At 32.0% G+C, this 16,954-nt stretch overlaps 1 protein-coding gene across 1 annotated transcript in view; it reads right to left on the bottom strand.

Annotated features, from left to right (window-relative positions):
* Positions 1-1,715: 1,715 nt before the first annotated feature.
* Positions 1,716-16,954, bottom strand: part of LOC139524877 (atrial natriuretic peptide receptor 2-like) — a 38,036-nt gene continuing 22,797 nt past the window's right edge. Inside the window, exons 2-3 of the mRNA XM_071320012.1 lie at positions 4,359-6,933; positions 1,716-2,079 (exon numbers count right to left, since the gene is read on the bottom strand). Coding sequence (XP_071176113.1) covers positions 1,912-2,079; positions 4,359-6,933 — 2,743 coding nt within the window. The 3' untranslated portion in view covers positions 1,716-1,911. The remainder of the gene's footprint in view (positions 2,080-4,358; positions 6,934-16,954) is intronic.

Genomic DNA, 16,954 nt, shown 5'->3' on the forward strand with positions numbered 1-16,954 from the left:
TTATCGAGGGTACTTAGTCTTCAACCTTTGAAAATAGTTATTGTGCCCTAAACCAAATATTTAACGGTTTTTGAAAGTTCGAAAAACTTTTCTTATTAAGTGATCATATCAGATCGAGTGTTTGTCTCTTTGACACATTCCCAATTTCCATTATCAATTTCAATAGTTTACAAAAGATAAGATAGTATTTAATGATGCTTAATAACCAGCATATGTATTTGTCTTTTAAAATTCCAATGTCGTACAAGTAAAGTTATGATGATTTGAAGATAAATTTATAGGTTTCTAAAGTTGAATTGAAAGCGCGTCATCCCTCCAATGAATTATATAAAGGTAATGGGTTGATATTACCAATGTTTTTTCAACTGATCGGGCGGAGATTACGTTTTAATTTGCATAAGGTCAGTCTATTTGAAGATGTGTGTGATAAGGATGATTGCCGTTATAATTATTATTGATTTATAATCACCTGTCATCAAAGAAATTTACAAAAGAATGACTAGACACCTCATTGATGAATTTGTCCTAAAACACCTATCTTTAGATGGACTGGTTTATTATGAGCGAACCTGTTAAACCCCGCCCAGTCAAGTGAAATAAATTGAGAAATAACTCTAACGAAGTAGACTCATGAGGGTACATTTTAAAAGTTGTATTTGTTATAATTCTGATTTTAACACTTTTACGAAATGATTGTGTAAATACCCCTGGATACTTATCTTTTATAAATGCTGATATGAACTATATGAAATTAAAAAAAAAAAGAAACGACGAATCGTTTTCTTTAGAAATTTGTGTGCTGAAAATAAATTTCTCTTTTATGATACTACATTTTTAAATTATCAAAGGCAAACAATCAGTAGATTCTTACTTATTAACATTTTTCACACAAAGACGAAATCGAATATATGAAACATAATTTGAATATTGAAAAGTGTAAATGATATATTATGAATCTTTTTCGATAGGTATTTACATGTGTTAGCATCATAATAGTATAGTTCTTCTCTGTGGTAGGATCATGTGTTATTTAATTTGTTGTTCGCACTGTATGCTGCGTTGTTAGAATTCCAATATGTTGTGTTCGTGATATTCATAAAAACTGTATATTATATAATTATCTTTGCAATTTGTTATTCATAATAGATTGAATTGTGCATGCTAAGAAACATTCATTTGATTTATCATAGACGATTTAAACTTGTCATGCTTTCACATACACGCAGAAAACTTAATTAAGGTGGTACCTAACACTACAGGGAGATAACTCTGTAAAATCAGCTAAACGTTTTAATGACGTTGTGTTGTTAAGGAAATATTAAGCTTCTCAATGATCAAAATTAGTTTTCTGTCAAACTGTTATATATCCAGTGTAATTTTTCTGATAAAATGGTTGTTTCAAATTTTTTGAAATATTTATATTTTTGTAAAAGGGTCAATGTAAATTCTTTGTCAAAATTTTATGAAAATTAAACGAGCCAAATAAATTTTAGTGAAAGTGTTGGGTACCACCTTAAAACAAAGTAATTGCTCGTTATCAAACATATTTATATCACAGTGTTAAAGGAAAATGATTTTCAAAATATATTTCTGTAAATAAATATCACGCATTGCAATTTTGATTGAAAATTACCAAATAGAATGTTTAAAATTCTCAAACATCCTTTAATATTGTAAACTAAAAACTTTTTCAATGTTAAATAAATGTCACAGCGTTTCAATTTCATGTTTATTGAATAAAAAGGATAAAAAAATATCCATATGATTTAAATTTGAAAATTCGTTTCCAAATTCTGTAGTATGAATATCTGGACTCTTGATGTCTAGTATCATATAATAGTACAGATCTATGTTTGATCTCTTCTATCCTCTTTTTAATATAAAAATAAAACATTTTCAACAACATTTCATCTACACTTTATCATCCACACTGTCCTTTAGTTGAGTTATTCGTACATCTAGTCCAGAATCCACCGACCCTGCATGTTCATCGTCTTCATCTAAAGTCAAAATATCTATGTCTTCCTCTATAATAGTCTCATTTCGTCTTTCTAGCCGAAAAACATTTTGACCATTAAACTGTAAAGGATAAATGATTTAGATTAAAACTTAAAAAGTCTTTGGAACATCAACGTGTGATTTTCTAAAGAAAGAGATTATTTTTGTTTTCCTTGTTAAATCAATCTGTTTTTTTTTTAACATTATGGAAGTTGCAGGACCTCCGCGTGAAATTTGCCTAGAATAATATATATATATATAGTCATCAGAAAAGTATATAAAAAATCATTTACGAATTGCAGGTTAAATAAAGGGAACAGTAGTATACCGCTGTTCAAAACTCATAAATCTATGGACAAAAAACAAAATCGGGGTAACAAACTAAAACTGAGGGAAACGCATTAGATATTAGAGGAGAACAACGACACAACGTTAAAATGTAACACACACAGCAACGGACTAAGCATTAGACAAAATCCGATGAGAATAACCAATATAACATCAAAACCAAATACATTTGGAATAGAAAAGTACCGTGACACGTCTTATAGTAATGTGAATTCACACTCAAATATAGGAGAAAACAAACGTCACAACGGAAACACAACGTAAAAATGTTACACACACAGAAACGAACTATGATATAACAATGGCCATTTTCCTGACTTTGTACAGGACATTTTTAAAGAAAAAAATGATGGGTTGAACCTGGTTTTGTGGCATGCCAAACCTCGCACTTTGATGGCATTGTTAAATATAACATTAAAATGACAACCGTGTCATTCTATACTTGGGACAATTGTTTAACAACATGAACATATAAAATAAATTTTACAACGAAAGTTTGAAATAATTTAAATCTGAAATAAAAATGAGAGGTTGAATATACGAAAGAATTATTGTATTGTTATAGAATTGTTTGGTTACATCTACTTGCCATTCAAATTGTGTTGACTCTTATTGAGTCGAAAAGTTGTTGTTGTGCTTAGAGAGAATCGTATATATTAGAATTCGGAGAAAACATTGTAAGGAGATGTGCATCTGAAAGTCCTAACCGATTGAAAAAACTAAATTTATTTTACTATGATATCCCCATTATCGCATTTATCAAATACGTTAAATTGAAATCATTGTGAATAAACTCATTGTAGCTACCAGGATTAAAATTTTGTAATTGCGCCAGACACGAGTTTCGTCTACAAAAGACTCATCAATGACTCTCGAATAAAAAAAAGTTAAAAGACCAAACAAAGAACGAAGTTGAAGAGCATTGAACACACTTGACAATTTTGAAGAGAACGAGAAAATACACTTTCTGCTATTTGAGTATCGATTATATACAGTCATCATTTTGCAATTATACAAAATGTTCGAAGTTGTATATAATGCAAAAATACTTGATGCCAGTAGACACAAAATATTATAAACGAGTCACTCTCGGTGCTGTAATATTTTAAGAGTGAGAATGAAATATTGGCTACGACAAAGATAAAATAAATCTCCATGATATCTGTGACGTAGATTTTTCAATAATGACCACAAACAATGGCTGTGTCTGAAAACCCTAACTTCAAAAAGATTTTTTTTTAACTTCATCATTAAGATCCATTAATTCGATTGTTTTTGTAAGCAGTATTAAAGGAATCATGATAGGAAATATTGCAGCATTTACAAAATAAACTTACATTTTATATGCAAGCGTCGTTTATTGTTTGCTTCCTAGAAATGGAAAGTTCACACCATGGAATAATAGGAGTATTCTATTTTGTTGTTAAATTTAGTAATCATCCTACACTTGATGTCAAATTGTAGATGTATAAAATGAGTAAAAATACTAAAAGAACAATTCATGACTACAAGTCGAAGAAAACAAACAACAACACATAAGCAAAAGTTAAGCATAACCATCACCCCGTGGTAAGTCAATATATGCAAGTATTTCAAGTTTAACGACGCCGATTGATCAACATGAACCAATAAAATAGACGTAAAGCTTAATGATAATGTTCATTTCTTTTTCATTTCTCCAGAAGCTACTTTATTAATATTGTCTTAGACCGAAAAGTCTAAGAAACTACAGAACGTAGTGATAAATGTTTGATAATTACTCTTGTGATTGATAACTCAATAGGAATAAACTAATAAATGAATTGATGCCATCTACCAAACTATAACCAAATTACGCATTTGTGATCACAGTAATGAATTGAAACGTCTTTGAAAATAAGAAGTCACCATCATATCTTAAGATAAATGATCCGTTAGGGGATACATGATCTTTGAATCGTTTGACTGTATATTTTTTTAATGTATTACACTTTAAATATGTTAATTTGGATATGATTTTAAAGACATCTTACCTGTGAATCGATAACTTCAGTCACCAAAAAGCAATCATATGCTTTAATTTTAGCACATAAAGGTAGAGATATGAAAACATGTAAATTTTTGGCAGCTTTTGCAATGGTAGTCACTTTGTCTAATGCACTTCCGAAAATCTGATAACGTCCACTTTTATCTAAAACTTTATCATGTAAAACATCAAAAGTGGCACATATTGAGAATTCCAAATCTTTCGGACGTATTTTATTTTTGATAATTTTGTTTAGTTGAAGACACATATTTGCCGTTTCAAATGGAATGGAGTTAGCTCCCTTTTCAGCACGATCCATGCCAAGTATGAATACAACAGAGTCAAAACTAATACTGTAGATAAATGCCGAAAATTCCTCAGCTAGACCCGTTAATCTAGAATGAAAATTTTCTATACTTTTTATCTTATTATTTATTTTCTTTATTCCTGCAGTTAGATAATGAAAATTTCTCACGTCAATGTATATAAAACCAACGGGTCCTATTCGTCTAACTCCTATTGTTTTACCATTTGTCAGAGAATTTATTATTGGTTTCGGGAGGTATGTATTTAAGATGTGTTGTAAATGTTGTATTGTCATATTATACTCCACTGTCTTTTCGTCAATTCTTTCCTCTAGAAGAACCGTGTATTCCTCTATTGTTTCCATCATAGAATCCAGAACCGATTTAGTAGTGGGACTAGATCTTTTTAGCATTTTCATTATCTGTTCAAAGTTGGGTCTATCCTCCGGAGAATGTCCCCAGGCGATCTCCATACACTGACGAACACTGATAGGCATATCGTCGTTCGGTCTCGGTCGAATACCGCCAATCTGAACTACGGCATTGACTACATCTTCCGGCGACATTAAATCGGCCAGTTCCGAATAAGGATCCTCTCGTGTGTAAATCTCTTGTAATATGATAGCGAAGCTATACACATCAGATGCAGTTGAAGGGTTGCATTTATATTCCATTCGGATTATCTCTGGCGCAACCCAAAACTCTTGATATTTGATTGCGTATTTTGTTTCCTCCACACGGTTATTTTGGCGAAGTGAGTGTAAAGAATTACAATTTTCATCTTGACATAGGATCAAAGTATTGTATTCCCAATCACATATTTTAACTGTCCACTTCGAATCAATAAGGCACTTTGTTGACTTCAAATTGCCGTGGATTATATTTTTAGAATGTAAGTAATGCATTCCACTGGCAATGTCGACCGATATAGACAATTTAAGTTGTTTACTCATGTTAAATTTCTCGTTTTGTAAAAGATCGATCAGCTGACCTTTACCACAATATTCGCTGATAATATAATGATCAGAGTCTAGCTCCGCCAATCCAAAGAATCTTACAACATTATTATGAAAAAACTTATCTTTCATAATCAGCATTTTCGCCTTCATAGGTCGAGTAATTTTTTTTAATTGTTGTACTTGTAATAAACGTAATCCTACTGTTTCGCAATTCCATTTTCCTGGCCACTGCAAAACTTGTTGAATTAATTCTGGACAGTCTGAAGCCTGCGTTGAAGAATTAAGAGAAAATATTGACTTTCCGCTAATAAACTTAGACTTAAGTGAATTCAGAACCTTCTGGTCATAATAAAATATAATATCTTCAATAGCAATCAACCAATCATCATTGTTGATTTTTCTATAAAATTTGATTCTTTGAAAGCATATATAACTAGAAAAACTAAGAACAACGACAATAAACAATGGAATAGAAACAGCTACAGGGACTAGCCACGTCTCGGGCTGCTCATTCTCAGCTGCAATATTAGCTGTCATCATACCCCAAACAGATTGTCCTTGGCACGTAAACTCCTTAAGCACGTGTTCAGTGATTCTGGCCACCATACTTGTACTCAGTGGGGCCATACCATAGGCAATACAAACCTGACGTTGTTCGGGATCTGTCATGAACCAGTGTACATATCGTATGAACTCTCTGGCAGACAGACAGCTTGACATTGATGTCTTGTATGCAATGAAATGAGTGAATCCAGCGATCGGATATGACGTTTCACTATCTGCGTTGTGTAAGGAAAATGTAAAATCTGAATTCAATTGTGCAAAATAATCCATTGAGTCTTGCACATTATGTGCAGTTGCCTGACAGAAGAAACCCTTTCTGTTTTCGAGATATGCTGTTTGCAAACTAGATTCTTCTGCACTTCCAGTTGATAAATACCCAATTGAATAATCGAAAGACATTAAAATTCCTGAAACACCAGCAGATGTTTTACCAAAATAAGTTATTACATCTGGTTCCCAATTGTCATGAACTCCAGTAACCGAACTTACACCATTTGAAAATATTCCATAGGTATTATCCCATGCAGGACTAAATGAAGACAGTGCTTCGGTGAACAGCGAAGTGGTTCCGGATTTATCAGCTCTTGCTAAGACAATTAATCGATGATACGGGAAAGTAAAGTGGGGATTACTTTGCTGGATGAGTGTATCATTCCACCATCGGATTGTTCCATTGTAGATACCAACAACCACCTCTCTTGTAAGGTTTAACTTTGAATCGAACCCTGGTAATTTGAAGGCGAGGACAACAGCTCTGAAAATAAAAGTTTTGAGTTTTATGTTTGTGTTATATAATCGCATTACAATTTAAAATTCTTTCAAAAATACTACAACTACAACTATTTTGAAGTAAAATAAAAAAAATTCCGAACTACAAGAAAAATTAAAAACGGATTGTCCCATATCAAGTGGCAAAATCACAATCTCAAATATATCAAACGAAATGAATGAGCGACACGAGTGATGCCACATGTGGAGCAGGATCTTTGTATCGTTCCGGAGAACACGAGGTTACTTAGGACTTTAGATGGGGTCGGTGTTGCAGACTTTTCTATGTTGTATTTTGTTTACCGTCTTCTTCGATTAAGACTGCATAAATTTAATGGTATAGAAATTTGAAATGCGGGTTTTTCATTTTTTCAAAACCTTTATTCTTTTGCAATTAGGAACAATTAAGATATGGAAAATGTTTTGAATTCACAGTATAAGTGAGTCCTTCAAACTGAAATATCATATATAGTACACAGCTAAAGTATGATTTCTTTACAATGCATAAAAAGCTAATGAACGTCTTTCAGTAAGAATAGTCCTTCAGTAAGCATTGAGCTTCCAAATAACATGACATTGAATAACGTTCTTGATTCGTTTAAAAGCTGCTAGGTTTTACCAAACATTCAAACACAATCAATCGGCTTCGATCGTAAAGCGAAGCTGTCAGAATAAGAACATTTGTCAAACATTGCACTTAGACAGTTTGTTGAAAAGCAACACAAATAGCTAGAAAATTAATAAGTACAATTAAAATTGTCCCCATACGCATCACTAAAGAATGTTTGATTACAAATCTATCTCGCAAGTCAAGGGATCAATAAGGAAACTGTCCTAATCGAGAAAATGAATAATTGAAACCGGTTGAGACGAAGTATATGTATCCTGTTGACAAGAGAAGCAATGCTTGTTTTAAACCATAAATGTAAATTTCTCATTTAAGTTTTTTAAATGGTTTTGCACATTTTAGTACAATGCGTGTATTTCAAGCGTAGCTCGTTTGTACAACTTATAATGACTTCCGGAACACAAAAACTCGTGAGATTGAGATTAACATACACCTTAATTGAAGAAAGAAGGAAGACATTTTTTCGTGCGTGTATTTGAAGATTGTCGTTGTCGTTTTTTGTAGCAAGAACAATCAAAGAATTTCTAGATACTGAAAAAGTCTCTGCAATATGTAAAAAGTAAAATCACAAAAAAATACCGTGTTTGAGCATTTCATAAAGGAATTTTCATTTTTAATTTTTCTCGGAGTTCACTATTTTTGGGATTATTCTTTTTGTTTGTCTATTTGTCGTGTGTCGTTTTTTGATGGCCCTGTCAGGTTGTCATCGACTTATTATAAGTTTAAATATTTCTTAGCTATTTCAATTTCTCTTTCTTTACATGATATTTTCACTTTAAGTTATTTAAAATCTTATGACTATATTACCTATATTCATAAAAAAGGAACGATAAATATCGATTCATTTGACTTTATAATATAAAAAAAAAAAGATGTGGTATGATTGCCAATGAGACAACTATCCACAAAAGACCAAAATGACACAGACATTAACAACTATAGGTCACCGTACGGCCTTCAACAATGAGCAAAGCTTTTGTCTTCTTGAATGAGATTGCGTTTCCTTTCATCTATTTTCTTTCTCTATTTGAACCTTTATTTGTCACTATATTAGATTATCTTTATTCTTAACATGATATTTTTATAATACATCTTCGTCCACTTTATTAAAACACTATATAGCTTCTCTTAACGGATATTCATGTTTCCATGGCCATATATAAAACCATACTTGTACCTTCATAACTTTATAACATTTTACATCGAATAATGCACTAAATAGATTAACAATATTAAAAAGATTTATTGACACAAAGTCACCGATCTAAGAGTACTGGCAGTTTTAACTAGCTAGTTCAAAGTAACCGAAGATTGTTAATATATTATGTTTCCCAGAATAACTATCGGAATTCAGAATCATTCATTTATCAAACAAAACCCTTTTTAGGAGTAAAGTATAATTTTTAGTCTTTTTCATATATAGTAAACTATTTTTTTTACACATAATAAAGTGAAGTATATTTCCTTGAGTCAAATGGTTGTCTAATGTGAAATATTGCTCTCACTAGTAGAATTAGTACATTTATTTTTGGCATTGCACAAGTCATGTCTTCTTTGACTATTAATGACGTTAAAATACTAAATCCCTGTGATGTGTTTTAGTCGATTTTAGTCTCTGATGCATGATTTTTTATTATTAATTGGTTTTGGCTTTTAACTAGCTGTCAGTAACTGCGAGTACTCTCAAATCGTATTTTCTTGTTAATTCGACCTGTTGATACTGTTTATAATGCTTTTTTGTCATTTTTTATTTATACGGATCTTGTCTGTACACCAGCTTTGATTATTTGTAATATCTTCACTTATTCTTACAACATTTGTATAAACTTCAAGATTATAAAAAAACCGGTTTTTTTCTAAAGTGAACATTGATTGGTTAAATATTTCTCAGTCATGTCCTGTTTTTGAATTTGTTTGTTAGCTTTTTGGTCATGAATGTTTGTCTCTAATATTTAATTAACTGTGCATTTGTATTCAGATATCGCAGATCAAATTTATTCGTTCATTGTTTAATCATACGTTTTTTGATTGAGTTAAGTCTGCCAATTGATATTTTATCGTATGTTTTTCTTTGTTGTGATGTTATGCTATTGTTTCAGAAAAAGGGAGAAGGTTTGGATCCATTAAAACGTTTAATCCCGCTGCAAATGTTTGCACCTGTCCTAAGTCAGGAATCTGATGTACAGTAGTTGTCGTTTGTTTATGTAATATATACGTGTTTCTCGTTTCTCGTTTTGTTTATATAGATTAGACCGTTGGTTTTCCCGTTTGAATGGTTTTACACTAGTAATTTTGGGGCCCTTTATAGCTTGTTGTTCGGTGTGAGCTAAGGCTCCGTGTTGAAGGCCGTACTTTAACCTATAATGGTTTACTTTTTAAATTGTTATTTGTATGGAGAGTTGTCTCATTGGCACTCACACCACATCTTCCTATATCTATTGTCATTGATATATAATATATAAGTTATTGGGGTGTGGTTGTCTTCGTTATTTGTGCTTATGGTTGATATTCATCAATTTCCTTAGCTATGTATATGTATAAGAATACTATGAAATCTGATTTCATTTAAAATCTTACGAATCCGACGATTAACATGGAGTCATCAACGTATCATTATAATTGATAATTGACTACTTGCGTTTTCCTTTAAAATAGAATTGGTGACGTAAGCCTAGATAAGAAGTACCTTCAAAGTATATCATAACATTTCAAGTAACCGATTTCCATTTCGTGTTTATACTATCATACACTTATTTTATGAATCAAGTCAAAACTTCATCAGAAAGATTGAAAATATGATTTTAAATATTTTAATGTTGGAAATATACCTAGGGTGCGCACACCAACCTATGGTGATATATTTATTTTGAAATATACAGCTGTTGCTTAATGCATGGTATAACGAATTTAGAAAAAAACAAGCTTATATCAGTCAAATGGCAAAATCAAAACATCAAATATATCAAACAAACGGGCAACAACAATCATATTCTTAACTAAGTAAAGGGATTTCATCGTGTAGAAAATGGTGGCTTAAACCTGGGTTTAAACCTCGCGTAACCTCGAACTGAAAGTGCAGGTTTTAGATTTTGAAAACATCTTTGATGCTAGTCATTTTACCATCTTTCTAAGCATGCTGAAATTACATTTAATTTATTTTAAGTTTCAATACATATCTTATTTTGCTTATAAATCTGCTTATTTTGCTTATAAATCTGCTTATTACTACCATGATTTATTATAGTTCTTCATCTCTATCTTCATGTATGTAATTGATTGCTTGTTGTGTATTGTATTATTTGCCTTGTATGGTGGCTAAAAGACCGCTAAAATTTAGATATGTCGTTCTTTCTTTTTATATTATGATATATTTCTATAAATTGTGCATCAATGAACTGATAAAAAAAACTTTTTTTTTTATTAAACTAACACTGAATGGAAACAGAAAGCTTTTATATCGTTTTATCATTGGAGTATTTTAATTGGTTTTCCTTCATGTATTTAAATATGCTGTTTATCTATTTATTTTTCCATTGGCAGATACTAACTATTTATATGTATATTTAATCATAATGATAGGAATATGATTCCATAGACGGGATGGTTAGATTAAGAATATGATTCTATAGACGGGATGGTTAGATGAAGAATATGATTCTATAGACGGGATGGTTAGATGAAGAATATGATTCTATAGACGGGATGGTTAGATGAAGAATATGATTCTATAGACGGGATTGTTAGATGAAGAATATGATTCTATAGACGGGATGGTTAGATGAAGAATATGATTCTATAGACGGGATGGTTAGATGAAGAATATGATTCTATAGACGGGATGGTTAGATGAAGAATATGATTCTATATATGGGATGGTTAGATGAAGAATATGATTCTATAGACGGGATGGTTAGATGAAGAATATGATTCTGTAGACGGGATGGTTAGATGAAGAGTAATTTAAAGACTTTTGACTGGGGACTCTACGGAACAACAGTATTATGTGTCTCGTGAGTAATGATGACGTAGGACTGAAGGTATCAATAGCCCAGTAGCCAGTACTTCGGTACTGGCCTGAAAATACGGATTGTTTTTGTATTATTAAAATATGCTGTTACAAAATGATAGAAATTATTATAAATTAAGGAATGTATCTCCCTCATGCAAAGCTCTGATTCCTTTCACGGATTTGGCTATACTTTTTGGACCTTTTGGATTATAGCTCTTCATCTTTTATATAAGCTTTGGATTTCAAATATTTTGGCCACGAGCATCACTGAAGAGACATGTATTGTCGAAATGCGCATCTGGTGCAAGAAAATTGATACCGTTAATTTTATTACTATCACTTGATCGATGCCTCTGCTGGTGGACTATTAGTCCCCGAGGGTATCACCAGCCCAGTAGCCAGTACTTCTGTACTGGCATGAAAATACGGATTGTTTTTGTGTTATTAAAATATGCTGTTACAAAATGATAGCAATTATTATAAATTAAGGAATGTATCTCCCTCATGCAAAGCTCTGATTCCTTTCACGGATTTGGCTATACTTTTTGGACCTTTTGGATTATAGCTCATCATCTTTTATATAAGCTTTGGATTTCAAATATTTTGGCCATGAGCATCACTGAAGAGACATGTATTGTCGAAATGCGCATCTGGTGCAAGAAAATTGATACCGTTAATTTTATGCACATGTGTAAGTATACTACAAGGATTATGTATGGTTATTGAGGTGTTGGGCTGGGTGCATCCTTCATTGAAGACATTTTCTATTGCGGAAACTAGAAGAATCGTTTTTAGCTATGTCAAAATATAATGTAAAAACGTCAATAAAACCATATGAAAATTACTTCTTTAGTGATTGTCTTTGTTCGTAGTTTTATACGAAACTCCAAAGAAAATGAAACAAGTCTATACAACCTATACAACCTATACAATTTATACAAACAAAATCAAAAGCTCAACTACAGCAATCACCAAATGGAAAACTATTGTAATATTTAATTCATTATCGCTACGTTGGGATTTTATTGGATTTTATTGGAATCCATTAGTTTTTTATATCTTGATTGTATATTAAAATAGTGTTTAAGAGTTTTAAACGTCTGTATACATGTTATACTACTATTGACTCTCATCGATTTCAGGTAAAACAATTTAGCAATAATGTAAATAATAAAACCTTTGTTCTGCTACATATTTCTACTTTTCTTTGTTTGCTATAGGTAATCGTTTTAGGTAGACGTCAAGTCAAATGAAACTTCTCACACAAAATACGTGACTCACGTGGTTTACTTTCACGTTGTTTATACCTAAAACCTTTAACCGGGAAAGAAAAATTGATCAAAAGTGTGGATTTTCATATTCCAATAAAGTGTTTCACTTATTTTTATTTCATTGGCTCGTTCCATACCTCCTTATAATTTTAAAAAGTACACATATAAACACGTTTCTATGATAACTTTATAACAAAGTTTTTTCTCATTGTTGAAAGCCATAAGGTTGCTTACAGCTGCTAACATCAATTTCATTTAGACTTTGGAACATAGTTGTCTTATTGACAGTCATACTATATTTCCGTATATTTTGTTGAAGGGATCAAAATACATAAAAATATCCCCTAGAAATAAATCTGTTTCGTTTTTTTACCATGGTATGGTCGGGTTTTTTTTTATCCCTCCTTTTCACCTGAATCGATCGATTGTTTTGTTGGTGTTTTGACGCCATTTACATCCATATTTTGTGTGGCGACCAGTTTTTATTGGTGACGGAATAGTTTGAAAGGTACCAGGTTTATAACTTAATACGCCAGACGCGCGTTTCGTCTACATAAGACTAATCAGTGACGCTCAGATCAAAATAGATCTAAAGCCAAATAAGTACAAAGTTGTAGAGCATTGAGGAGTCATAATTCCAAAAAGTTGTGTCTAATACGGCAACGGTAATCTATGCCTGGGGAAAGAAAATCTGTAAATCTTTTTTTAAATGACCATAGGAATGATATTCATGTCAACACCGAGATGCTGACTACTTGGCTGGTGATACAATTGGGGACGAAACTTCTACCAGCAGTGGCATCGACCGAGTGGTGGTAATAGATTTCAAATTAACACGGAATTCCCGGAGAAAACAACTGACCTTCGAGGGGTAACGAGACATTCCTGGTCAATAAAATTTGAACTCACAAAATCAGTGTTGACTGTCTAATGATAAAAATATAGGAACTATTTACACAACTGAGCCACAGAAACACCCTTTTATAACAAGATTAGTCATACTGGAATCATGTCCCTTCGACAATACGATAACTTTATTTTTTCAAAGTTGAATGTTTTACATAATTTTATGGTAGAGTAATAAAGGGACAATTGCAAATGTAATCCATGCTTCATTTTTTCACAATGCATTTTTTAAATAGTAACCCTAACTTTTTCACTACAGGTCAAATGTCGGTAGCAAAAGGTTACGATACAGTCCCTTTGTCTTGAAGGGACTGGGTTGTTATCCTCGCCTAGTGACAAAGTTTTATTCTTACATGGATTCAGATAGAATTATGTTGAAAACAATGAAATGAATTGATTATGCGTTATCTTCCTTAGATTAAATTATTAGATCATGTTTTGTATTTTGATACATTGAGTCGTTTAAAACAAAATTATGAAATATCTGTTTTATTTTTAATGTTGTGTTTATATTGTGTCGTAGTTTACCTCTTATATTTGCAAATATATTGATTACTTTAGCCGTATTTGGCACAACTTTTTGGAATTTTGGATCCTCAATGCTCTTCAACTTTGTACTTGTTTGGCTTTATAAATATTTTGATATGAGCAGTCACTGATGAGTCTTATGAAGACGAAATGCGCGTCTGACGTACTAAATTATAATCCTGGTACCTTTGATAACTATATTTGATGTTGTTATGATATTGTAATTATTGTATTTATTTATGTTGGCCTGATTTGTGTTGTGTGGCCTGATAGTTGTTTACAGAATAATCTTAGAACTGTGCAGTTTAGAAAACACTGGAACAATTACAGAATGATTGGAACTTTCAAGAATGATCCTAATAAAAGATGTGTTATATAAACTTCTACATTTTACTAGAAACTTCTATTGTAACTTTCTAGGATGTTCCATTATAGACTGTTCTAGAATCGTCCATGACAACTATATATATACAGACACTAAAGTTAAACAATCACTCTTGGACTTGGACTTAGACATCGATAGACATTAATATTCATAGCATTTGGATTGACATTTTTATTCTACAAACAACATCATACTGGATTGTGACCGTAATATTCAGATTGGATTCCGAAAGATATCCGGATACAGATAAAGATAAAAGATTGGACTCATATTTTGACAGTTAAGTTGACAGTAATATTTGTGTAATACTTCTTGTAAACTTTTGTATAATAAATATTGTTAAATTTTACTATTGATTTGTGTCTTTTGTTGGCTACAATTGAAAGGTTATTTCTGGCCGTAACAGAAATTGGGGGATCGTCCGGGAGACTGAAAATATCTTATTCAAAATTTATTCAGTTATTGTTATTATAACTAGCCAACAAAATTCTACAAAATGGCATTTGATGCCGGTAAATTTTTGAAAACGCCTGACCTGGAGGGGTTTGATAATTTAAAGAAAGAGGAATTAGTGTTGCTTGCTAAACATCTGAAATTAGATTTTAAAGTATCTATGAGAAAACAAATTATAAAAAATTTGGTTATAGACAAATTAGTTGACGCAGAAATTTTAGGTGAAGAGGCTCTTGAACTTAAGGTCGAAAATGTTGACGCCTTTAAATTAAAACAACTTGAATTAGAACATGAACTTAAATTAAAAGAACTAGAAATGAAGGAAAGATTGGAAATGGATAAAAAAGAAAAAGAAGATGAATTTAAATTGAAACAAGATAAACTTAAATTAAAACAAGCAGAACTTGAAATGATGGAAAAACTAGAGATGGAGAAACTGAAAATTGAAATGGTCAAAGAAGAAAGCAACACTAAAGTCCAGTCGAAATCAGAATATTTTGATGCAGCAAAAAATATACGTTTGGTTCCCAAATTTTGTGAAAAAAACAGTCGATAAATATTTTCCACAGTTTGAAAAAATTGCTAATAATTTGAAATGGCCAATGCCGTATTGGACTACGATACTACAAAGTGTTTTAGAGGGTAAGGCCGCTGAAATATACTCCGCACTTCCATCAGAAAAAAGTTCTGATTATGACACGGTGAAACAGGAAGTTTTGAAAGCTTATGAGCTAGTACCAGAAGCATATAGACAGAAATTTAGATCTTATAAAAAGTTTGATTCGCAAACCTATGTGGAATTTGCTCGGGAAAAAGAAGATCTATTTGATAAATGGCTTACTTCAAAGAAAACAGATAACAATTTTGATAACCTAAGACAATTGATGTTATTAGAAGAGTTCAAACAATGTGTTCATTTAGACTTTAAAACACATTTAGATGACAAAACTGTTGGGACAATTCACGATGCTGATGTAATTTCAGATAATTATACCCTTTCACATAAAAGAAGTTTCAAGGGTCAAAATGTTAATACTTCAAGTGGAAATTACAAAAATCAAAGCACTGAGCGTACTGATAGTAAGCCTGTTGCACAGAATAAGAGTCAGTCCAGTTATAATATGTCTAGTCCAAAATTTGATACTTTTGAAAAGAAGTCACTGATTTGTGCTTATTGTAAGAAGAATGGTCACCTGATGGCTGATTGTTTTAGACTCCAGAAGAAGAATGAACGAGATAATAAGCCGAATTCCAGTGCGTGTACGACATCTTATATTACCAGTATGTTGGAATGTCCTGCGAGTCAGGCTTTTAAGTCCAGTTTTTGTGATTACATGGAAGAATATAAACCCTTTATGTCTGATGGGTTTATTTCTATTGTTGATGACACCACTCTTCAGCCTATTAAGATTTTACGGGACACTGGAGCTTCTCAGTCTTTATTGTTAGAAAGTGTGTTGCCTTTGTCCGAGAAGACTTCTGTTGGTGCCTCCGTTTTGTTACAAGGTGTAGAGTTAGGTTGTATAGATGTTCCTCTCCATCGTATTTAGCTGAAGTCAGATTTGATAACTGGACCAGTTATTGTAGGTGTTCGTCCTAATCTCCCTGTAGAGGGTGTTACATTATTGCTAGGAAATGATCTAGCAAGGAACTAAGTGGTTGCTGAACCAATTGTTACCAGTGAACCAGTGGTGGATGTTAAATTACCTGAAGATGATGCTGAATTGTATCCAGCTTGTGTTGTAACTAGGGCGATGGCTAGAAAACAACAAGATGAGAATTTGCAAGAAAACCAGTTTGATTACATGGACCTTTCTGACACTTTCC

Source organism: Mytilus edulis, chromosome 5, assembly GCF_963676685.1.
Source record: "Mytilus edulis chromosome 5, xbMytEdul2.2, whole genome shotgun sequence".
In the NCBI taxonomy this organism is placed as follows: Eukaryota; Metazoa; Mollusca; class Bivalvia; order Mytilida; family Mytilidae; genus Mytilus; species Mytilus edulis.